At 33.9% G+C, this 25,606-nt stretch overlaps 1 protein-coding gene across 1 annotated transcript in view; it reads left to right on the top strand.

Moving 5' to 3' along the window:
• The window catches only part of LOC135225268 (uncharacterized), a 155,793-nt gene that overhangs the window by 108,829 nt on the left and 21,358 nt on the right, over positions 1–25,606 (top strand). Inside the window, exons 7-11 of the mRNA XM_064264597.1 lie at positions 2,638–2,754; positions 8,444–8,521; positions 11,912–12,058; positions 12,638–12,727; positions 15,388–15,459. Of these exons, the coding sequence (XP_064120667.1) occupies positions 2,638–2,754; positions 8,444–8,521; positions 11,912–12,058; positions 12,638–12,727; positions 15,388–15,459 (504 nt within the window). The remainder of the gene's footprint in view (positions 1–2,637; positions 2,755–8,443; positions 8,522–11,911; positions 12,059–12,637; positions 12,728–15,387; positions 15,460–25,606) is intronic.

Genomic DNA, 25,606 nt, shown 5'->3' on the forward strand with positions numbered 1-25,606 from the left:
TTGAAATAAATGCAGCACACCCTTAACTTTATCTACACATGGGTGGTGAGGAAGTTGAAGAGGAGGAGAGGTGTTTTTGTTGGGAAGGGGAATTCCCTTCCATAAAAATGGCAGGAAACTGTGCTTCTGGAGTCATGTATCTTTTCTGTCATTTTCTGTTTTTATCTGTAAACACAGTCTCCATAAAATCCTGTTTTCATCTGGCACAAGATTATCCTTTTGTTAAGACTGAGGGTTTGTTAGCTATGAAAGATACAAATTGATTAAAAATTTGTAATTTTTGTCTGCTAGTTTTGTCAAGATGATATTTTTCAAAGAAAATATGCACTTTTCTTCATTTGCACACATTTCTTATATTAATTAATTAGGGACAACCTCTCTTCCCTCCTCTGAAGATGATGCTTCACCTGTTGTCTGTTGCTGCTCCCTCAGAAGGTTCTGTAGTTCTTCTGTTGTGAGCTCTGCTTTGTGCTCCTCTGCTAACCCCACATCATTAACAGTCATCTCCAGACCCATGGACTTGCCCAGAGGCGCAATATCTTCCACAACAGGCTCAAAGCCTTCCAAGTCCCTTTGTGTTTTAGCATCTTCCCACAATATCCTCCAGACAGAGTTCATTGTCCTTTAAGGAACATTCCCTCAGGTTTTTCAGTGTGGAGGAGTCTCTTGAAAGTAGAAGTGACCTGTTGGTCCATGGGGTGAATAGCAGGAGTTAAGGGGCATGAAGTTAAACATCTCCAGCAACTCTGCCTTCAAACTGGGAGGATGAGCTGGACCAACCACTTCATTCACCTGCTCAGTAAAAATAATTTGCTTGATTACCCAGGCTTTACGTATAGCCTCCACATCAGATGTATTTTTTTTTCACTACCCCCCCTTTTTTTTTTTTACCCTCAGGTTCTGTGATGGTAGACAAGCATAGACTTTATTCTTAAATCCCCACTTGCATTCTTATAGAGCAAAAGAGTGAATCTATTCTGCTTGGCTTGTGCCCTGGCAGTGACTTCTCTTTCGTGATATAGGTCCTCCTTGGCCTTATTTTTTTTCCAGAACAAGCTTGTCTAATCACAAATGAATACTTGCTGGTGAGCAAAACTTTCAGCCTCTACAGTCTATGATCTCTCATATTTTTCAACATTTTTTTTTGGAACTAGCAGCCTGGTCATGCCTTTCTCTGAACCCTTCAGCGTTACCTGTATCAGCATTCATTCCATGGTTGGTTTTCAAACATGCAGTTGTCTTGCCTTTTTATCAGCAGCTGCCTGTGTTTTATTTATCCAAATCAGTAACAATTACTCAACTTCTTCAATTGTCTAAGACCTTTATTTTGTAACAGATGTCAATTCCTTAGCAACATCAGCTGTTTTGACGGCCTCTTTACCTTTTACCACTGAAGAAGTGAGTTTTTGGGTTATGAAACTCTTTAATCCAGATCAGTGACAGAACCTCTGGCATATCTTGCAGTGACTATCTTTTGAAATGTTATTTTTCCATCTACCAGTAATTTTTATGCTCTTCTATCTATGACCAAAAATACACTTCTATATATAACCTTTTTAGGTTCCCATGGTAACTTATGCTCACTAGAAGCACCAAAAGTAACAGACACAAACACGAGACATGTTTGCACTGAATGAGAGCTACTGGTAAACGGGGCACTATCCCTTGTTCTTGCTGGGAACTGTGCGTTTGTGATGTGCCCAGTCCTGTATGTTTTAACTGTTTGTCAATGTCTGAAAACTGAGCAAAATGGATGAAAACAGAACAGTGTTTTGCTTGAACATAATGTCCGTAAAATTAATTGTATATATTGAGACCATTCTTGGTACCAAGGTATAACTGTATGGGTCATAATAAGAAGGATTGAAGAAGTTCAAAGAATTTATCTGCTTCCTCTGCTCATTTTGTTTGATACTATTGTTTTTCATTTCTAGGCATGGCATACATTACTTTGTGTATGTATAACTAAATTCTTGTAAAGACTGTACATTGGTTATCTTTTAGTATTTACATTGGTTATCTTTTGGTATTTGAATAATTAGTGAGTTGTATTTATAGAAGAAAGTAGGATTGTTAAAATTTGCAATTTTTTTTTAATAGAAAAGTGAAAAATTTATTATGTACCTTGGCAATTGTAAGATTGTAGGGATCAGGATTGTTTATGGCTTCTTAATAGAGGTATCAATTAGTGAAATCAAATTTATTGGTAAAATGTTTATTTTATCATGTACATTGTATTATTTGTCATAAAATCTTATGTGCTGGGGCTAGTTGTAGAAAGTATGACTTGACCTTGGAAGTACAATTGTAGATGATATGAATTGACTTGGGGAGTCTAGTTGCATATATAGTAATAATTGACCTTGGAAGTACAGTTATGGAAAGTATGACCTGCCCTTGGAAGTACAGTTGTAGATAGTGTAACTCAACATCAGAAGTACAGAGTTGCCTCTCTCTATTACCTGATCCATGCCCTATATGATAATGTATTCTTGGGAGGTTTTGGAATATGTAAGGATGATTTTATGTATTCTGGTTATTAAAACTAATATTCTTAAGAAAGGTTTGCAGTTCTATGTCAACATAAGAAAATGGATAAATTGGTCACTTTCCTAATAGCAAGTGTTCTTATGGCAGAAAATCTCTCGGGAAGGCCCACTACTAGAAGCACTGAATCGTATCGACCATGAAAACAGAGTGAAAGCTGATGAAAATGAGTCTCTTCATGCAGAATTAACAAAAGCTCGTGCAGAGGTGAGGCATTGCAATTTTTTTTTTTGCATGTTTCAGTTAAAATTTTTATAATGAAAGAAGGATTATGTTGTCTTCATTAATTGTATATATCTGTGTTTGAATGGACATGTCTTCGTAAATAAACATCTAATTTTTTAAAACTAAATTTAAATTGACTCTTGTTCATGATCTTTGAAACCCCAGACACATCAAATTTATTTTTGAGACAAAAGAATAGTAACAGTAGATTGCACATGCATATGGATCCTTGAATAACCAGCAGATAACTACATCACTTTTCTTGTATGTAAATTTGTGAAAAAGTTTTTAACCTATAAATAATACAAAGTTCTTAGGAATATGAATTTTGCAAATATTTTGGGGAATTTTGCTGAGCTGTGTACAATGCTGTAGATGCAAATAATGAGGCAGTTAACTGCCATAAACATAAAAACCATAGCACATTCGTAAGTTCTTGGCACTTTTTTGTTTGTGAAACAAATTTTTAAGAGTTGGGGCATTGAATACCCTAAATGTGGACAAATTGTAAATGATGTCTTTTTGGTGAAACTACTACTATTTTTTTTTATCTGCAAGTGGTGTTTTATCACATACCAGTTAACTGTATATATGCCTTTTATCATGATCCATAATGTTTCCAGGATCACTAGTCGTCTGTCTCAGGACAGAAGAAGGATTGTCCACCACACACTTGCCCTCTGGATCCCGAGTAGTATTAGTAATTTTATTTTTGGTATTCCTTTATTGCATTGAACTGGTCTTCTGTTGTTATCCATGTATTTTCTTCAAGATCACTTTCCAGAGCTTGCATCTAGTTGCTTTCCCATTTACAATTTTTTCAGCTTCAAGTCTCCTTCATCCCTGTGATAAAAAAAAAAGTTATTGTTTCATCTTATCCCCCAGTAAACATACATATGTTAATTTAGGAGTTGAAGAGCCATGTGGTATTCTGTTGAGTTTTCCCCACACCTTGTGCTCCTTGTTGTTTGAGAAAACAAATGTTATAACATTTATAAATATAACATTTTGAGTCTGGTCATTGTCACAGAAGCAGAATTTTCCCTGTTGCACAGAGGTTGGCATGTTTCTTCTAATAGTTTGTGAATTACAGTAAGCCAAGCAGTTACAGTCTCAAATGGGGCTTTGTCTGTCTTCAGAATATATAACTCTGTGCCTCTGTGCCACTACTTTGAACTATGATTCTCTCTTGATATGCCCTGTAGGAGTAGTAAACAGGTGAATGCCTGAATGCCAAAAGATTGTCTAGGCCATAACCTCAGGGTTAGGGGATGTTATAAGCTCCTTCAAGATGCCAGAACTGCAATCTCCTGCAGTAGAAGCCTTGCTAACTTCTTGTTTCCTTGGAGCTTTGAATTTTCTTGATATACCCAATTGTATACAGAAGGAATGCTGTCGGTAACATCAAACGGTGAAGTTTTTACATTATAGAACTAGGAACAATAGCATTATTTTCATGTCTGAGGATCTTCAAAAGTTTTCAGATAACATTCATTTGCCTTTTAGGAAGATATAAAAGTGTGCTTGCCAATAACTTGTTTTTGGGCACCACTTGTTCTGGGCTATTTGTCAACATGGAGGCAATCTCTTAGCAGGGGCTAAAGCATATAAGGGAGCAGCATATTTGCCAAGTCATTATAAGATGGTGGAGTTGGTCTCTGTACTGTTATCTGCACGACTGTACATATGTAGAGCCAATCCTTAATAGGCTGTTGCATGGCATGCCTCAGTACAACTGTCTGAGTTTGCTCAGTCGCATGGAACTTAGCAGCTTGGATTTTGCTCAAGGTGAAACTAAATTATTTCTGTCTTGGCTCCTGCAAGCAGACATTGGGGAAACTCCAAACTTCCAGGGACTGTAGGATGAGTATTTTAGTGTCCCCTAATTACAGCAAGAATGATATCTTAGCCCATTGCTGTAGGTAGCAACCAGTTTCTCCGTCATCCTGCCTTGGAAGACATTTTTCAAGCAGCCACCTTTGTTGATATTCTAAAATGACCTGAACAGCATTCGTCTTCATGCCCAGAGGTATAAGGCAAAGCAGAGAGTGTAATGTTACAAAGACATTAGTTTGATCAGTGTTACTATTATCTATCTTGCTGTCCTCTTAGAGCTGTTTAGGTTAAACTCAAAACTCTAGCACCATGTGGGTAATCTTAGCCACCAGGATGGTCAGGGATTGTTTGCTCCCGACCTCACATGACGATCCAAATGGCTGCTTAAGACTTTCACATCACACTTTACCATTCCTTGCTTGTATTCCATCATCATCAAAGAACAGATTCCCTTATCATGCCAGGGAAGAGGCCCAATTATTTATGAGGTGACAACTCCATATGGTATAATTCCACTGGGCAAAGGCAGAAGGAAATCCTTAGATCTGACTTTTAATTAAAGCCGGTTTCTTTATGCTTTCATTTATTTGAAATAAATGAAGCAAAATTGTTTCAAGGGACAGTCATTAACTTTCTTGATCATATTCATATGAGTAGCCACAATAGGTCATGTTCCCTCCAGTAAAGTGTTGAGAGATACAGTCTTCTAAGATATTGACTACAGTAGTACATTCCTGATACTGAAGGGCACTTAAATTTAAATGATAAAGTGCCTTGCTTTACATTTACAATCCCCAAGTGCTCTGTTAACTCTTAAAAAAAAGAAAGAAAAAAAAAAAAAACTGGGAACCCTAGCTTCATGGCCTCCCACCTATAGATGCCAGTCTAGTCATATATGATTGAGATGTGGTAAATTAATTTTTTGTTGCTAAGGATTTTTCATATGAACCCCATGTTCATGTAATTAGTGCCGTCCTTAAGCCTCATGGATCTTCTGCTTTAATACAGCCACAGGGAAAATACTTGAGGCTCCAGAGGCTGCGTATGAAATGGAACTACCTTTATCTGTCTGACAGACAAAAGGCCGGGTAACCTATGAGTATAGTGGACCACAGTATTATGCATGTAGTGCATGTTAACCCTTTAACGCTGATTGGACGTATTAAACGTCTATATAAATTGTCTGTTGGGTGCCGATTGGACGTATGGTACGTTGGTATAAAAAAGTTTTTTAAAAATTTGTGGAAAAATACTTATAGGCCTACCAAGCGAAAACTTTTGAATCACACGCCTTGGGGGATGCTGGGAGCTCACGGATCAAGGTGTTGTTTTGTTTACAATCGTTACCCAGGCGCGCAAGCGCGAATTTCTTTCTTCTCGCACTAAAAAACATCAGAGACACATCTCAGAAATTATTTCGTCACTTTGACATAATTTTTGCGCCATTTTAAATTAGCCATTACATGGAGTATTATATATGAAAATGTGTACAATTTCATGTAGAATACAACTAAAAACAACTCATGGTTGTAGCTTTTATCAGTTTTAAAATATTTTTATGTAAATAACAACAAGTGCCAAAATTTCCACCTTCGGTCAACTTTGACTCTTCCGAAATGGTTGAAAAATGCAATTGTAAGCTAAAACTCTTATATTCTTGTAATATTCAATCATTTACCTTCATTTTGCAACAAATTGGACGTCTCTAGCGCAATATTTCGATTTATGGTGAATTTATGAAAAAAACTTTACCCTTACGTCCGCGCGGTAATTCTTCCGAAAAAAATCAGAAATTTTTTTGTCTGATTGTCGTAATGTTTGCACCATTTTAAATTAGCCGTTGCATAAAGTTTTATATATGGAAATGTGCGCAATTTCATGTAGAATACAACTAAAAACAATCCATGGTTGTAGCTTTTTTCAGTTTTGAAATATTTTTATATAAATAACGATAAGTGCCAAAATATCAACCTTCAGTCAACTTTGACTCGACCGAAATGGTCGAAAAACGCAATAGTAAGCTAAAACTATTACATTCTAGTAATATTCAATTATTTACCTTTATTTTGCAACAAATTGGAAGTCTCTAGCACAATATTTCGATTTATGGTGAATTTATGAAATAAACTTTTTCCTTATGTCCGTGCGGTAACTTCCGAAAAAATCATAAATTTTTTAATCCAAGTGTTGTAATGTTTGCACCATTTTAAATTAGCCGTTACATTAAGTTTTATATATGAAAATATGCGCAATTTTATGTAGAATCCAACAAAAAACAACCCATGGTTGTAGCTTTTTATCAGTTTTGAAATATTTTCATATAAATAATGATAAATAGAAAAAATTCGTCCTTCGGTCAACTTTAACTGGACCAAAATGGTCGAAAACTGCAATTGTAAGCTACAACACTTACAGTCTAGTAATATTCAATGAATTACATTCATTTTGCAACAAACGGGAAGTCTCTAGCACTATATTTTGATTTATGGTGAACTTTTGAAAACAGCTTTTTTTACGTCCGCGTGTTACGAATTCGTGCATCATTTTGTGATAATATTTTCTCTGTGTTGCCTTGATCGTTTTACAATGTGTTATATACCAAAATGGTCGCAATTTAGTGTACAATACAAAAAAAAATTAACTCATACAATTATGTATGAATTTTTTTTTTTGCGCTGTCATATATCCCAATATTTATATATGATAATGATTTTTTTTTCATCTCTGATGGTTGCATACTAAACTTCAGGCAGTGACAAAAAAGGAGCCAAAAATGAACTCTTAATCTTGAAAACTAAGCGTGCTGTCATTTTTTGAAAAAAACATTTTTTCCTTTTTGGTGCTCACTCGCAAACGCCGCCAGCATACGGGAGACGATTTTTAAAATACCGCTTCGGGGTTTAAGGGTTAAATGGGTGTATGAATAAAATCCTTTTTACAGGAAAATGTGATGTTTTTATCTTTTTGCATTGAAAATTAATATAGTATGGATCATTTTTGTTCATTCAATGTTAAATGTACTGTTATATATTTAGCATAAAGCAGTTTTTTAATTTAGTTTTTTGTTTGCAAAAATTGTGTAGGCTGTAATGTTGCATGCCATTCTTATACAATCTATACAGAGTTAAAGTTCTTTCTGTATTTATGTTCATTGGTATGATGAATATTTTGTTACTTTTATGTTGGGAATATTATCAAGATTTATAAGAGGTGATTTGTTTTATCATACCCCAAAAAAATTTTTTGGAGTAAATAAAAGGAATTCTTTAAATTTAGCACTTGTAGTAATTAAGTCATATTGAGATTTTGTTTACTGAAGTATTTTTAGAATGACATTGTTTCAGTAGTTTCTGTATTGCTAGAATTTTAATATTTTTGAAATATCTTGGTAAATATTTTTTTATTTTTTTAGAATGCTGTAAGTAGCACCTAAAAATCAGTTTTATCAGCATTAATCTCTCTACTTGGGAAATATGACAAGTTTCATCATAATTTTTGTCTCAAGTGTTTACTCATCTTTATTGCTCATTATTATTATTCAGTCTCATTAGTTTTTGACATAAACTTTTTCTATAAACTGGTTAATATAAAGGTTATTAATATGAAAATGAGAGAAAATCGCAGGGTTTTTGCAGATATGTAACATAGAAATGTGAATGTCATTCAGTCCTGGTTTGTCAATTTTCATTTTCTATTTATATTCTCTTGCACTGTCACCAATGCATGTTTCTGAAGGGATGACCACATCTTGTAATGTATCAGTAAGGCATAAATTGTTTTCTTTTAATGCTTGTTTATATTTTGTGTTATTTGAGTTGCTTATTACAATTTGCAGTTAGAAAGTGTGGCTTCACGAGTAACCACGTCTAGTGGAGATGTTAATGAAATTAGCTCACAACTGGAAATGGTAAAGGTAAGTCATAGGTATATTTTGATGTTTTAAACAGTTTTTTTTGTATCCTTTCAATTTGGAAAGAAAATATTTTATGAACTGAATGTTGCAATTTGTCATCTTCAATCACATTTTATCTGTAACTAACAATTATCAGACAATTTTGTATCAATATGCAGAAGTGTGTTGGTTAGGTTTTACATGGTGTTTTAATATGTGGGTTTGCTTCCCAAAAAGGATTTGTTTAAGCTCTTGCTATAAGAGAAACAGTAGAATAGAACTGTCTGTGGGTGTTGAAGGAATGATTGTTCTAAAGTAAACTGTTCAGTCTTGAATCAGTCGGTTGCAGTGCATGATGCTTATGGGTTTAAAATACTTTGTGGCTTGATTTTTTGGTTATGCATTATTAATTAATCTCAGTTGTAGTAAGTGTGTCAGGGAATCATGGTAACAGCTTGATCTCTTCATTGCATTCGATACTCTAGGAGAGCCTGGCACAGGTGACTGAGCTTGCAATGGCAACAGAGCAGCAGCTTCTACTTGGTGAAGAAGAGGAAGAATTATTAGCAAATGACGATGTGCTAATGCCAGTCAGTGTTTTTTTTAAGAGAACTTTAAAATAAATACTTAGTGTGGATAGAAATGACCCCTGCACAAATGTATTGTAGAATTTTCATAGTTATTTGCTATTATAGTACACATTATTTTCTTTCTGTACTGCAGTTGTATCTGGAAGTGTAAAATGCAATGGAAATCTCATAGTTGGACATCACTAGGGCTGATTGGTTGTTGGATTGTTAGAAATGGCTTATTTTGGGGTACAACATTGAAAATATCAATTCAAAGTGAACTTTTGCTTTCTGTTTTGCTATACATAATCTCAGAACAACATTGAAATAATCATATTATGCTTATATGAATTTTTTTCAAGTGTTGTTTGAAAGGAAGAAGATAAAGCAGTTTCTGGAAGTGTTTTTAACCTGGTTAGGCTAGGGGCTGCCTTCAGTTACCCTGTCATATATAGTCTACCTAGAAGTATACTAAAAATATCACAATTATTTTACCATTCTTTAGAAAGTATTTTAATAAATATATTATTTAATTTTTTTCTTGCTCAGGATAAAATTTGCAGAGTGGGAAATTATGTATTAACATTTAAGCCTACAACTGTGCTTATTTTTTTAAAGTGATTTTCACTGTGTAAATGAAATTAGTAAACTTCAACACATCCCCTTTGCAGGTGTGTTCTTACCTTAATGATAGATGAACATACTTAACAAAAGCTATAGCTTTTATGCTGTTTTTTTTTTAATCATACTTTTTTCCATGCACTTAAGTATGTTTAAACCTATTTTATTTGCTCATTTATGTATAGCTTGAACAATAGTTAATTTCTTTCATTAATAAACTTCCTGTTTTGGAGTTTGAACTGTAGCATTAGCACACTTTCGTATAAGTCCTACTGTTAACTTCCTCCTTAGCAAAGGCTTGGGTTGATATGCTTTCATTACGTGTTGTTTATTCCCTCCGAGTAGGGTACCTCGTTGGACGAGTGGATTTTGCGCTCAACTACCAATCCGGTGGTCCGAAGTTTGGTTCTCAGTTCAGCCAACATGGAACCAGAGGAATTTATTTCCGGTGATAGAGATTCATTTCTCGATATCATGTTGTTCGGATCACACAATAAGCTGTAGGTTCCGTTGCTAGGTAACCCAATTGGTTCCTAGCCACGTAAAAATATCTAATCTTTCGGGCCAGCCCTAGGAGAGCTGTTAATCAGCCCAGTGGTCTGGTAAAACTAAGATATACTCAAAAAAAGAATAGCCATACATTCTTACACAAACATATAATAAGGCCCCTCTCTCTCTCTCTCTCTCGTCTTCGGTCTCTCTCTATCTCTCCTCTCTCCTCTCTCTCCCTCTCTTCTCTCGTCTCTCTCCTCTTCTCTCACTCTCCTCGTTCTCCTCTCTCTCTCCTCTCTCTCTCCCCCCCCCCTCTCTCTCTCTCTAGTGTACAGAGCAATAAATATACATACTGTACTTTTTATGTGGTTTTCAAGAAGTCATTTGATGAGATGTCACATTGAAAAAGATTAATGGCAAAAGAGGTCAAATAAATGCCTTAAACCTTGGATATCAGAGGAGGCTAGAACACAATTTGTACTGTAAGGAAAGTGAAGATGCTAGTAAAGATCCAAAGCTGCAATTTCTATTAGTTCACCAGTGGTTGTTTAACATATCTAACCTATTCTTTTTAGAAGACTTTGTGGACTAATGAATTTGATAAAGAACAGGTCCAGTCCTTTTGGGATTATGAGGTTCTCCAAACAAGTCAAGAGTGCCATATTGAAATAATTTTATTATTTTGTCTTTGCATTGGTCACACTTGTATACAAAGAACTCAGATCAACACTTTTAAAAGTAGAACATATCCTGTGTGAAGTGATTTTTTTTAACATGACACTTGGCAGCAAAGTTTCGCAATTGCAGCTTTAATTTGCATTGATTGAGTTTGACGTAAGTACTCTGAAGGAAAGGGATGGTTCCTTAGTTTTATTATATTAAGAAGAATTTTAGGGAGTAAATAATATGTTACAGATTTTCATCTCTTCCATTTGCAGTTTATAGTAGATTTGTGATGACATGATTGGAAAGCCACATATTTTAAAATCAGAATCATTAAGTACCCTTTGAAAAGTTTGATTTTTGTGATGCAAAGGATGTTGTTAATGCTTTGAAAGATTTATTCAGTTATTTTTTGGTAAAATGGCCACTTCAGATGCAAATTTTTAAACAGCAGTGCTTTAGATTGTGCTCTAGATGGCACTTGTTAATCTAACACTATCTCTTAATATGTCTTATTACAGAAGTTGTGCTCATTTTGTCTGTTTTAGTTTAATATACTATATTTTAGAAAATATGTCATCATAACTTAAGTCCAGAACAGTTACCTTCAAAACTTGCAACCACTTTGTTGCAACTTTTTGAACTGTAGATAAATTATCAGAGGACATTCAATATTATTTATTACTATGCTAAATATGGTAATTCTGTTAAACAATTCACCACACAGAGTATGGAAAATACTAGCATTTCAAAGTACCTGTATTACAGAGTACCAGTTCATGTCTTATGAAAATGTTATTATTTGATATGGCATTTACGTAAAGACTAAATGATGTAGTGTATAGAGAATATTTAGAGTAAGTATTAAGAGTACTTTTGCTACAGAATAGGCATATTATGATTACGTGCCCTGTAAAGTGAGTGTTAAGAGTATTGACCCTACAAACTAGGTATTGTAAGTAATTGTCTTGTAGAATGAGTATTAAGAGTATTGTATTCACCTTACATAATAGGTATTGTAAGTATTTGCCCTTCAGAATAAGTATCTAGAATATTTACCCTGCAGAATGAGTATGCTAATGAAAAGATCCAGCTAGAAGAACGAATTGTACAGTTGGAACATGAGCTTGAAGAAGCAACTACCAATGGGTTAGAGATGCACAAAATGCTCTCTGAAATGCTTGCAGCACAAAAAGAAGCTTCTGCTTTCCAGGTAAATTTTCAACTTTAGTGTTTTACAGTCATATAAATTACTATTCTTTTAAATACGTTCTTTTAACAGCATTTCAGAGGATATTGCCTTTAAAGATTTATAATTGAGGGATACTTGGAGGAAAGGTGCTTTAGTGTAACTCATTTTCTTAAAAGAACATGTTAGTGTAAAGCATGTTCAGAACTTTGGAAATTATTCAGGGGTAGAAGATTTTTCTGTAACAAAGTTTTGATCCATCAAAATTCATTTATTTGGATAAAAAGCATATGTAGTATTTAATGAAAAGAGCTCTCTGGTACGTTTGATACACATGCATTTCTTCATTTTGAGAGGCTTTTTTTCTGGCAAGTATTTTTTTACATGTTTGTGTAATATTTATTTTAACCTCTATAATACCATAACATAAAAAAAAAGACATCCCATATTAGTTGTAGAACACCTGTACAAGTGGGAAATGTGGTAGATATGATTAATGCAATAGACTAAAATGATTTTATTGGAATTTTAACTAAAATATGAAATACATATATAACTCTAGACGTTAGTAATTTGTACTAGTAACTGGAATTTTGTTTTCAGGCCTCAATTGACCATTTGCAATCAATGTTGGATGGTCAGCGAGAGAAAGTAGAAACTTTAACTTCAGATTTAGCATTAAAGAATAGATTGGTAAGTATTCTTTCTTTTATAAGTATAGCTATGTATTTTTTAGATTGGTGGTAGTGGATCATTATTGGATGGAGTACCTCTAATCACTTGTATTTATGCCAACCAATCAAAGTTTTGCACCCAAATTTTTCAACACTTAATCCAGTGTAAGGCGTTTTAAAATGCAAAACTTTGAATTACCTTTCTTACATACAGATACATAATTGTATTCTGAAAATTCCAAGTAGTAAGAGTTGCAATTGTTAAGGAGAAAAAAATATAAATTAATTTTATCAGATCAGATTTTGCTTTTATTATAAGGAATTAAGTTATTATGAAAGGAGATTGATTCTCCCAACGCATCATTTTAAAACCAAAACAATGATTCCCATAAGGAATAATGTAAATATGTATAATTAATTTGTTCCAAACCCCCAAAAATATTTTTTAAAAATACATTTTATAGGGAATAAACTGTTTTACATACAGAAAACAATGAGTAATAAATATGACTAATGAAATGAATAAATGCACATTTAACCCGAAATATGCGTCGATGTAATTTTTCAACTGTCCAGTGTTGCGGCTATCTTGACAAAAATGCAACTCTTCAGAATCTAATTCATAACTCTACCAACGCCTTTGTAATTACTTCATACATGTGTCAACAAAATATTTTATCCCTCCTTTCCTTTGTTATTTCTTATAAACCATCAAAGTTACTTTTATTGCGCGACCTGGCATTTTACCCAATGAATAGATGATGCGGTAGTACCACGGGTAGCTGGTCAGTCAGTAGTCAGTCATGGGTGGTGAGGTCATTGGGTATACCGGGCTTGTTTTTGGGCCCAGTAAAGGATAACATATTTTTGCTTACTACACTCTTGGTTAGGTTGTGATGTTTTAGCCTATTTTTGACAAGTAACCATTACAACTTATATACTGCATATCAGAGACTGTAAATGATAATGCAAATTACTCCATATTTTCATATCCTCTTCTCGAAAAATGAATGGTCTTGCTAGTTGCTATAGCAGCATTTACAGTTTACAAATAGTTTATTTGCTTCGTAAGTATTTTTTTTTATGTATTCATACATTGGTTATTATTACCATTGCTATTATTGTAAAGTAGGGTAAAAGGATATGTCATATTTAGAGAGAATATTCTATCTTTATTACTTATTAGTTCAATAATAAAAACCTATCATATGTGAAGGAACAAAGTAAGTAAAAGTGATGCAGTCTCCTAGTCCTTTGCAAACATATATAATAGTTGTAACATATACAAAAAATTTATATTTAAATCATATGAATAAGCAATTATTGCAATTATGTAAAAAAAACTTTGTTCTAATTATTGAGGTGTTTTATAAATAAACCTAGCAGCTAATTTGAATAACTTTACATAAACTTAAGACCTAGGGGTTATTTGAGATCAGTCAAATAAATACAATCAGTTTTTATTTTATTTTTGTTTTTGTTTTTATTTTATTGTAAACATTTGTATAATACGTGCTACACCAAAACCACCACCACCACCACCACCACCTATCGTAAGAATATGCAAAAAATATAGAAAATTCTTATCATGGAAATACGTAATGAATATAGAGATTTCATAGAATATTTCATAAAAGGTTATTCTCTCTCTCTCTCTCTCTCTCTCTCTCTCTCTCTCTCTCTCTCTCTCATCTCTCTCTGCTCTCTCTCTCTCTCTCTCTCTCTCTAGAGCTTTACACATACCCAATACAAAGTACACCATTACTATCATGGTAACTCAAACTGCTTGTTATGTTCATTACATTTTATTTTAAACGACTCGTCAGATACTCAAAAGAAAAGAAAAAAACATTCGTGAGTGTTACTGTAATTTACACAAGGCAACCGCTTGCTGACGTAGGTTTTGGGAGTTGCTGCGCTTTTTATTTCCCTTAGTGAGCAATACATTATGTTGTGGTATTATGTATGTGTGTGTGTAAGTATGCTATTATATATGATTTTTATTATTGCATTTGTTTCTAATGTATTAATATAAAAAAATTTGACTGAAAAGAACAACATTTCACTATTATCCTTTGCGTAAAAGTTAAATTTGGTCAATGGGGAATTTCTTTATTATACATAATTATATATGAGTAAAATAAAGTTCTAAAAATTAAAACTTATACTAGAGAAGTAGTTTTATCATGAAAAAATAATGCAAGTTAAGCAATGTTATAAGGGAATTTGTGAGAAGAGATAGAAAATAGCGCTCTGAAGAGCTTATAGCAGTTCCCCAGGAGGCTTGTAGCAGTTCTTGGGTTAACATCACTCTTACCTTTATGGAAAATGTATCTGTTATGGTACTAATGAGCAAAGGGATTTTAGAATAAAAGATGCAATTAAAGTGTTGCTGTCCAAAGAGAATGCTGTTCTTATGTTTACTCATAAAAATGATATATAATAAATTTTCAAAAGGTTAATGGATTGAGATCAAATGGTTATTTAGTTTTACCTAGGGTAACATCACAGGCCCTGTCTTTTATTGTAAATAATTCTTTTAAAGTGTAATGGAAAGACCAGATGTTACAAAACAAATCAAGTAACACATTAGTTTGCATTTTAGAAAACTACTTCATTGGTCAAAGATTATATTGGAACCATGCTTGTATATATAATTAGCAATTGACTTTTTTTCAGAATGAAGAGCTTCATAGTGAATTATCATCATCCATGGAGCGTGCAAATAAACTTGATTATATGGTGGAACAGGTATGTATTTTACAGTAGTACAGTAGTGTACGTGGATATCAATACCTGTAAAGTTTACTGAAGTATTTATCCATCAGGTCTTCTCTTAAGAATTTTGGTTGCATTTGGCTTTTGAATTTTCAGTAATTTTTTTTTGAGTCTAGTAAAGTACTCATTTATAGGGGCATCTAGTCTTTATATCAAGTTTTGCGAAAGAATGGTTATTGAAGTTCTATCTTCCAGTAGTTTTAATGATTGCAGATTACTTGCATTAGTATTAATTTTTTAAGGCAATTTGTTATTGAAAAGGAAATTTGCAAATAACTGTATTGTGGAGGATATAACACTCAGTTCAAAAGTAAAATCTTCAAAATTAGTAAATGAAAAGTGCGTGCTCATGAAATGCTGCTCTGCTTACTTTAATATACTAAATACTAGTGTATGTGAATATATTTGTTTTGCTGTTTCTTCAGTGCCATACTTTTTTGCAAGGTTCTGGGTGAATTTGTATTTCATGGTAAATGTCTTGTTTCTTCTGTTTGGTAATTTTCAAAATTATCACAAATCCATTACCAAGGAGTAGCTGAGTATCATGGTCAGTGAAATCCCAGATTCATATCTTGTTGAAGAGAAAATAAGATAAAGAAAACAGTGGTTAGTAAGTAACCCTAAGCTTGGGATTTCCAGTCCCTCCTATTGGTCTTTGTCTTGCTGCCACACATCCACTGCTTTACTGACTCGCCACCACTCATCCCCTCTCAGCTTGTGCCCAAACCATTACTCTCTTTGACTTTTTCAATAAGAGAATACTTTTTGAAGATATATGGCTGCACTGTTGATTATTTATATTTGAGTTCTGTGATGTGTGACAGCTTTTGAACTGGGGGAACTACAACCCTTTTCATATTTCATCAGCATTCTCCCATCTTATTGTCAATTACTCCAACTCTTACTTAATAGTGAAACTTCAGTTTTCCCCTTTATACCATGGGGAAACAAAGCAACCAGCTTGGAATGAATGAGAGTACAAGCGACTACTCTCCAAGGTGGTCAAAGAAAGACTGACGAGTCACGGTGTTCTATGCCTGGTTAGTGACCAGCTTCCACTTCGTATATGCATGAGTTGCCAGATGCCACAGATTTCTTGCTTTACAATCTTTTATTGTTTTTAACCGGTTTCCAGCTGGCACAAGAAAATTATCCTATTGTTAAGACTGAAGGTTTGTTAGCTATGAAAAGTACAGATTGATTAAAAATTTATCATATTTATCTTCATCTTGTCTAGCCCTTCTAATTTGATTTCACTGTCTTGATTATCAAGGATGATTGTAATTTTTTCCCATGCAAGACAAAATGTTGAAATATCTATCTTTAGTAGATCTGATGTACATTCTTCCCATAAACCAGTTGAATGTGCTGTTAATTCAACAGTAGAAAAGTGTTTGGAGATACATACAAAACTAATTGGCAAATTCCACTGCACACCCTCAACAACTTTCACAGGAATAAGCAAGATTATATACACCTAACATTACAAGACCATTTACAAATATAGCAGGAAACTAGAACAGGTACAGAACATCAAACTGTAAAATTGCTTGCAGAGAAAATTGTAAGACAAAATAACTTCCACACTATCCTCCAATAGAATGGTTAGGGTCATGAGGGGAAAATGTGAAGAACTGAGGCTTTTTATTGATGAACAATCCCTGAATTTGAGAGACTGTGTATGACAGCTGTACCTCATGCTATGAGTATGTCTTTGGAAAGAGACTTTATGATGCCCAGTTAGGAAGTCATGGTGGAAGTTTTCACTATTTTTACTACAGTATTCCTCAAATGCCATAAAACTTGTACTCTCCTTTCTAAGAAGTAGAGCTAAAATCTAATTTCAAAGAAGGTATACCAGCAACATTACTTCCTTTACCTATCTCATAGTGATTAAAAACTGACTTGATTATGGTTTGAGTTAGCAGCTACTTCAACCATTTTTAATACTCGATAACACGAACAGTAGACATTCTCTGTGTAGAGATGTTTTTGCTAATACAAGATCTCATATTAATATTTATAAAGAATGGTGATAAAGTATTAGACTCCTAACTACTGTAAACATACACATTTCCACATAAAGGAAAATGGTTAAGCACTGACCTTTCTTTAGCTAGTTAAAATTATTGCTTGGTTAATTTTAGTTGAACAACAGATAAATGAACATAAGGGTGACCACTCGCCTGTAAATTAAAACCAATGATAACCTAGCATCATAAAGATCATCATGGCAGTGTTGTGAAAGAAAGCAATTGGAAGGTATGTACTTTTCCAGAACTTAAACATTTATTCAGATGACCAGTTCCTGCTTGGTCATTAGGGCTTCAAGTTGTACATCAAGCTGGAAGGAAACCTGCACCACAATGCTGTCAATTCCATACTGAAAATCTGTTTAAATGCAGACCCCAGTTTCAAAGATATGAAAAATGCAGGTGTCAGTTTCATAGAGCATTAAAAGCAAAAAGGAAGGAAACTTCAAATTTGAGCATCGTTTATTATATAAATTACCATTAGAACCCCACCTTCTATAGTATGTAAACAAAGAAGATAATAGGGAAATATACTCTTGGTCTTCCACCAGTTAAAAATGAATGGATATTACTTGTTAAGTTTCCTTACAAATGAAAGAATTTTATGCACCCTTACAGAATTCCAAGTGACAGCCATTTTACCAATCTTTGCTGATGAAGGATGTGAGTCTGCTCCTCCTTTCATGAACTTGATGTGGGTTCTCCAATCATACTTAGAAGGCCTTGTGAACACTGAGGAGGTGGTTTCTCAGTGGGTGACTTAACCTTGTAGACATGACCTTTTGTTAGCTGTATAGTCTTGCCAAATCTCCTAATGAACCTTTGGATCAAGCTTTCATAATGGGAATTAGAAATCAATATGCGTCCATTGTGACTGACTATAAGGAAAGACAAGTACTATTTAGCAAAGATGAAACCATTGCACCCATTATTATTTTGTGTCCCTGAACCCATGTCAAAAATGAAGACAACCCTCCCCATGTCTAGTCTGGCAGGGGAACATAAGATGCTGGCTCATGACATCTTATCTCTAACTACTATATATAATATATGAAATCCTTTCAATTTGTAGTTTTGATTTAATTTACATGAAGGTGTCAGACATTAGTCTCAGGCTTTTATTGTAACGGTGTGAGACGGATGGTTAGACTCATTAGACCTGGTGGTAGCATAGGGATGAGTGGAACTTGCTTCAGTTAAGGTTACATGTTAGGATGATTCATCACCACCACCATCTTAGTTCTTTTCTAATTACCATTTTGGTACTATCAAAGATGAAGATAACTTAAATTTATTTCTCTCTCAGTCTAGTTGAGCATTGTCCCCAAGTTTAATGCCACTTCCAGAAGTTTACCTTGTGATATGATGGGCTACTATGATACAAGATGAAGTTGTTTGACTGCAGTCACAGAATACAAATCAAAACCTTTCGCTTACTTTTAGATTCCAGGATTTGTGTCATGATTACAGTTCCCTGTTTCCTTTTAGAGTCATGGGCTAAGTTGCTTATCTCAAACTTAGCCCTCAAACAGGTCCTATTTTTTCACAGTCAGTCAGTTTTTGAATGGTTATTTGCATGATCCCTCTTACCATAATTAGGCTTCAGGCTAGTTACAGGTGATGAGTTTGGTGTTGAAACAATTTTTTTTTAAATTAAATTAAATGTTAAGATGCAGAGTTTGCATTTTCTGACTCTGCTGTCAAACTTGGGTAAGGCTCAGTCACAAAAATTTAAGGTTGATGCTCACAGATCCATACATGCATGCTTAGGTATTCTTGCTGGGTACCATGTTTTTCTGCATTTTTTCTCTGTAAAGGACTGAAATACAAGGGATATAGTTGACCATGAAATTGATCTAATAATAATGGTGTCTTATAATTTTTTTTAGATTTTACACCTGTACCTTTCAGAATCACATTACAGGATCTATTTTCTTTTTTTCTTTTACAGAACCACTTATGTTTGCTAACAATTATTTTTGACGATTTCAAATTATTTAATGAAAATTGTACTTCTTTTTTTATGTTAACTCATATCACTCCAGTTTGGTAATTTTCTTGCTTGAAATTCTTAAAAGTGTCTCACTAATATACTTTATAATGTTTTTGTTTGTGCTTTTTCAATGAAGGATATTGTGGAGGTGAATTACAAGTTAGAATACAGTACCTATTAGGCTTTAGTTGATATGGTTTATTTTCCTGATATGCAAGATCACTGTTGACGAGTGCCTGTCATGTTAAGAATTTACATTTTGGGGACACATTTTACAGGAAGTAATGTACATAGTTTATGTAAAACAAAATCATACTTTTTATTTGCCAGTTTTATAAAATAACATTTGATAATTTAAGGTATGATATACATACCTTCAGTTGCATGAATGCATTATGAACGAATAAAAGATAGAAACTAGGCCTAATGATCATGAGAGAGATTGCTTAATATGACCAAGGATGGTAGGTTACTCCAAGGAAAAGCTGGTATTTAGCTATCCCATTTTGTTGTCTTGTATTAGTGTTTGCATGCATTTTTATGAATTATTCACATACAAAAGATAAATTTACAGTTTGTTTATATTTTAAATTTAGGGTATCAGTATTTTTTTGTTCATGATTGAAAAAGTGTTGTGGCGGGATCACAAAAACAAGTAACCTCCCCACATAAACTTAACCTGTCTAGCCATCAAACCCACCCTCAATCACACTTTCCACTTAACACTAAAAAACACAGCAGGACAGTTGCCCCAATACCTACATACAGAACAAAAACACAAACAGGTACTCACCGCTGGCTTCTGATACCTAGGACTAGGCTGTGCTGTCGTTCACTGGATATAGGCTATAGGCTAGCCAACACACAACCACCGCCGACAACCAAACACAAATCAACCACCCGGGACCCACAACCCCACAAAAACTAAATAACCCAACGACTAAATGCAGATGAACACCAACCGCCTGAAAAAACACGACAACCACACGACTTACAGCAGTACAACAACCCGCCAAAACCAACCCTGCCCCAACCACCACTAACAGACACCGAAAATGCACCACCAACCTTCTTAACCTCACCACAACCAGACAGACACATGCACAACAACTTCACAACCCCAAAATCTATCAAATAACACACAAACAACGAAACACCAAAGGAAAACTGCTGCCAAAACCAACACTGACTTGACCAGACACCTCACTGTTTACAACTCTCGTAACAGACTTCCATTGACTACCTACAGAGTGCCACAACAGACATTGTTAGAAATCAGAAAGGATTGATATTTGTGTCCGACTGTGGGGAATAGCCATTCGGTCGTTAGCTTCACTCGAAGCTTTCTATTTTTCTTAATAAGTTAAAAGTAAATAACTTAATGCTACTTAGTATAGTAACTATTAGCGTTAATGATAAGTGAAATGAATAATAAAATTAAACTTATGAATTAAATTACTTAAACTAGTAATTGCCTAATAGGTCTTAAGTTCGCGCGTGCGTAATATGTACCTGTCAAAGGTAAGAAGTAAATTACCTCGGAGGTTACTACAGCCACGGCGAACAGTTACAGTAAGAGTTTCTCATTAGCAAGGCCGGCATCTACATTGTAATAGGAAATTAACCCTGAACAAAACTGAACGTTCTAACTCCAAGACAACGACAATTTTGGAATACGTCAACGTCAACGTCAACGTCAACATTTGTGATAAGTGCTTTACATTATTATGTATCTTTGGCCATGTCTAGGGAAAAAGGTAATGTACGGCAATGTCACAAAGTTTTATTAGTGGATCTATTCTTTAATGTAAGTTGTTTTGGTTGTTAAATAATTGTTTTGTTTATTAAATATAAGTAAGACTGAAATTAAAATAAATTCCAATTTAATTCCAAAATTGTCGTGTATTCCATATAATATTTCGGAGGTAAATATGTGTTTATCGTTCGGTGAAGTAAGTGATTTTTTTTAGAAACGGCTAACTGGCTAACTGTCGCTCGGTATTTCGAATGGTAACCAATATGGAACTCAAGTGCGACGTAATTAGTAACTTATATTATGTATTATAATCTATTTCATAATGTACTAGGTAACCCGTAAGCATCGATAACTTAGGTGGGGTGTTATCTTTTAAATATTTGCAGGCTATTGATACTAAATCTATCGAGTATAATTAGTTAATCATGTCTGATAAAGAGGAAGAGTTTGTTAACCCTATGAATATTATATCATCCTTGAGGAGGATGCGGGGAATACACAAACGGAAGGTAACTATTTACTTAAAGAAGCTAACGGAGCTTCATGGTGATAATAAATTGACTTCTTCCTTTTGTAAGACTCAAATAACTGAAATCGAAAAAGAGATCGAGCAGGTTAAACACTTTGATGAAAAAATTAATAATGTTTTGGAGACACATGAAATAATGATCAGTAATGAACAATTTAATAATGAGGAGTTAGATAGTCAGGCAGAATATAGCATTCAGGTTAGTATAGAGCTTGACCAATATGAACAATTCATAAGTGAGTTAAGTGGGGCTTCTAGCAACTTATCTGCCGATAAAGTTTTAGAAATGATGTCTAGAATGAATATGTCTGATGGGAAACCCCCTCCTTTAGAATGTGGAAACTTTAGTGGAGAAGAGAAAGATAAATTTGCTTTCAATTCTTTCCTTAATCAATTTAAATAATGTCATTGGGTCCAGAAAAAATCTGTCCGATTCTGCCAAACAAATATATTTACATGGGTACCTTAGGGGCTATGCCTTGAAGGTAGTTAAGCATTTGACTATTTCTGACCGTAACTACCACTTGGCAATTGAAATGTTAAAAGAAGAATTCCTTGACATAGATTATATTGTTGACGAGACTTTTAAGAACATTTTGAGTGCTGCACCAAGTGCTGAATATGATCAAGAATTCTCGTCGGTGAAAGTTTACCTCAACGAAATCAAATCCTATCTGCATGAATTGAAAGCACATAATATTGATTTATTGGAAGTGGGGTCCTCTGGGCATAAATTTGTGAGTCATATAGTATTTAATAAACTCCCCATACCAGTAAAGAGAGAGTTGGTTCACAAATTAAATACTAATTATCCTAATATATCTGACATTCTTTCTAATTATAATGAAATTATCAAAACTTTATCTAAAACTGTTTCCAATAGAAAAAAGACCCTCACTAAAACCTCTAGTAAACCTAGTCCTAGCAGTTCATTTAAACCTAAAGAAAATAAGGGAGGTGTAAGTACGATTCAAAATTTTAAATTTGCAAATAAAGTAACTAAGTTAATTTGTAAATTGTGTGCAGCTGAAGGCCATACTTTGGGAAAATGTGTTAACTTTAATAATTATAATGATAAATTGGCCAGACTGAGGGAACTTTCACTATGCACTAGATGCGCTGGTTCAGGGCACGAAGACAATGAATGTTACGGGAAACAAAATAAGTTAAGGTTTGAATGTCTGTTGTGTAGAAAGAGGGAACACATAACTCCTTTGTGCCCTTCTTTGAATAAAGCCGAACTAACTACTAAAACTAATGTAAGCTTATGTTTTGCTCAGAGAAGTTTTGATGCGTCTCACATTTTACCCACTATGACTTTGTATTTAAGAAATGGCAAAAAGGCTAGGAAAGTCAGATGTTTGTTTGACACTGGCAGTCAGCGGTCATATATTTCCGAATCTGCAGCTAAAGATCTTTGTCAGGATGTAGAGGCGTTGTATGCTTTGGAATGTGATGTAAGCACATATATAGGGCAAGAAACTAAGGGCTTCAAGCAAATGTCCACTGGAATAAATATAAACAATAATTTAATATTCATACCTTTATTAGTTGACAAATCGCTCAATATAAACTTTGAAGTGCCTGGCATGAATCAAATAATAAATAAATTTAAAGAAAATAATATTGCTTTATTAGATGAGACTTTTTGTGACCACAGAAACCATGAAAGTATGAAGGTTGACATGTTGTTAGGAATAGATATCATTCAGTTTTTGCCTTCGGTAACTTGGACTAAAATGTTGGGTGGAGCTTGTTTAGTCGTAAATAATAGAGTAGCTCCTGTAGGTAATGTGTTCAACTTTTTGGATGAGGCAGAGAGTAGAGCCATTATGGACTCCATGGTTAGTAAGAAAACACTGAATGTTAAAACAAAAAGCGTGGTAAATTTAGTAATGGATCCTCTAAAATCTTATTTCAATCCATTAGAGCATATATTAGAAGACAGTGAGGTAGACAATGGACTCGAACACCTTTTTAGTCCTTTTGACACCTTGGGAATAAAAAAGTGTGAAAAAGAATTGGTCTCCTTTGATAAAGAACAAATGACAGATTTAGAGAGGGGATCTCTTTTGATAATGGATTTTATCATGTAGAATTGCCCTGGTATACTGATAAAATTGACAGCGTCCCATCTAATCATTTTGTTTCACTTAAGGTATTAGACAGAACAGTAGAGTATCTTGGTAAAAGGGTCTCATTGAGAAATACCAGGAAGTTTTTTGATAAACAACTCGAGGATGGTATAATCGAGGAAATTAAAGTAAGTCCTTCTGACTATCATAAGTATATATGGATTCCCCATAGACCAGTTATAAAATTAGAAGAGCAAGTTACCACAAAAATCAGGCCAGTATTTAACTGTTCTTTAAAAACTTACAGGGAATTGCCTTCACTTAATGAAGCAGCTTATCCTGGGATAGATTTAATGGCTCAATACTGAAATTGCTCTTTTACTTTAGAACTAATAAATATGTAATGTTGAGTGACGTCAAACAAGCTTTTTTGATGATTAAATTAAAAAATGAAGTGGACAAAAATAGATTTTGTTTCTTTTGGAAACGGGGAAATAAATTAGTATCTTATCGCTACAAAACAATAGTTTTTGGTTACACTTCTTCACCTTTTATATTAAATTTTGTTATGAAACATCACGCAGAAAGTTATCCTGATGATAAGTGTAAAGAAATATTAACTAATAACTTTTTATGTAGACAATCTTCTTGTAACTGGTAACAACATTGATGAAATGAAAAATTTGTATAAGCAAGCTAATGATAGGATGGAACAAGGGGGCTTTATTTTAAGGTCTTGGAACTCCAATTGTGTAGAGTTGAGAGAAAAAATGTCGTCTGATAATAGACTTGTTGAACATTCTTGCGAAGAGGATAAAGTATTGGGTTATAGATTCAACGTAAATAATGATTCTTTTAGTCTTGCGCCTTGTAAAAATAGACCCAGAAGCAGACACAAAAAGAAAGTATTGTCACAAACTTCTAAAATATTTGATCCTTTGAATATAGTCCTTCCTGTAACAATAAGAGGCAAAAAAATTTTTAATGAGAAAAATATGGAAATTAGATGTTGGTTGGGATCAAAATTTACCTAAAGACCTTTGTGGGGAAATGAAAATTATTAGTAGAGATTTTGAAATGTTATCTGAACTTAAATTTCCTAGAGAGTCCCTTAATGAACTAGACTCGTATGGTCTTCACATTTTTTGTGATAGCTCTGTGGAGGCCTATGGGTTTGTGGCCTATGCGGTTAATCAAAATGATAAAAGTTCTTATTTGTTCTCCAAATCTAATTGGCTCCACTGAATAAGAGAAATGAGCATAGTGTCCCCACTTTGGAACTAATGGGAGTAATTCTAGCTTTTAAATGTTTACCTTCTTTACTAGAAGCCTACAATAATATAAATTTTCAATTCATTAATATTTGTGTTGATGCTCAAGTGGTTTTAAATTGGCTATTGACCAGAGAAACTAAAATAAAATCTAAATTTGTTAGAAATAGAGTACTTGAGGCAGATGGGTCCCTTAAAGTTGAAATATCTAAGCTATTTAAACTACCTGTCTTATATCACTATGTAAATACAGAAGAAAATCCTGCTGATATGATCACCAGAGGTTTATCCTATACTAAATATTTAAGTAAATCAACTTATTGGCTAGAAGGTCCAGAATGGTTGAGTAATGATTTTGACAAGTGGCCTCTTTACCCTTTATTGAGCATATCGCCTTACTATAAGCATCAAATAAGTACAGTATGCACTATGCAAATAAATAAAGTAAACGCTGGTATTCTCA

This window comes from Macrobrachium nipponense, chromosome 13, assembly GCF_015104395.2.
Source record: "Macrobrachium nipponense isolate FS-2020 chromosome 13, ASM1510439v2, whole genome shotgun sequence".
Lineage (NCBI taxonomy): Eukaryota > Metazoa > Arthropoda > Malacostraca > Decapoda > Palaemonidae > Macrobrachium > Macrobrachium nipponense.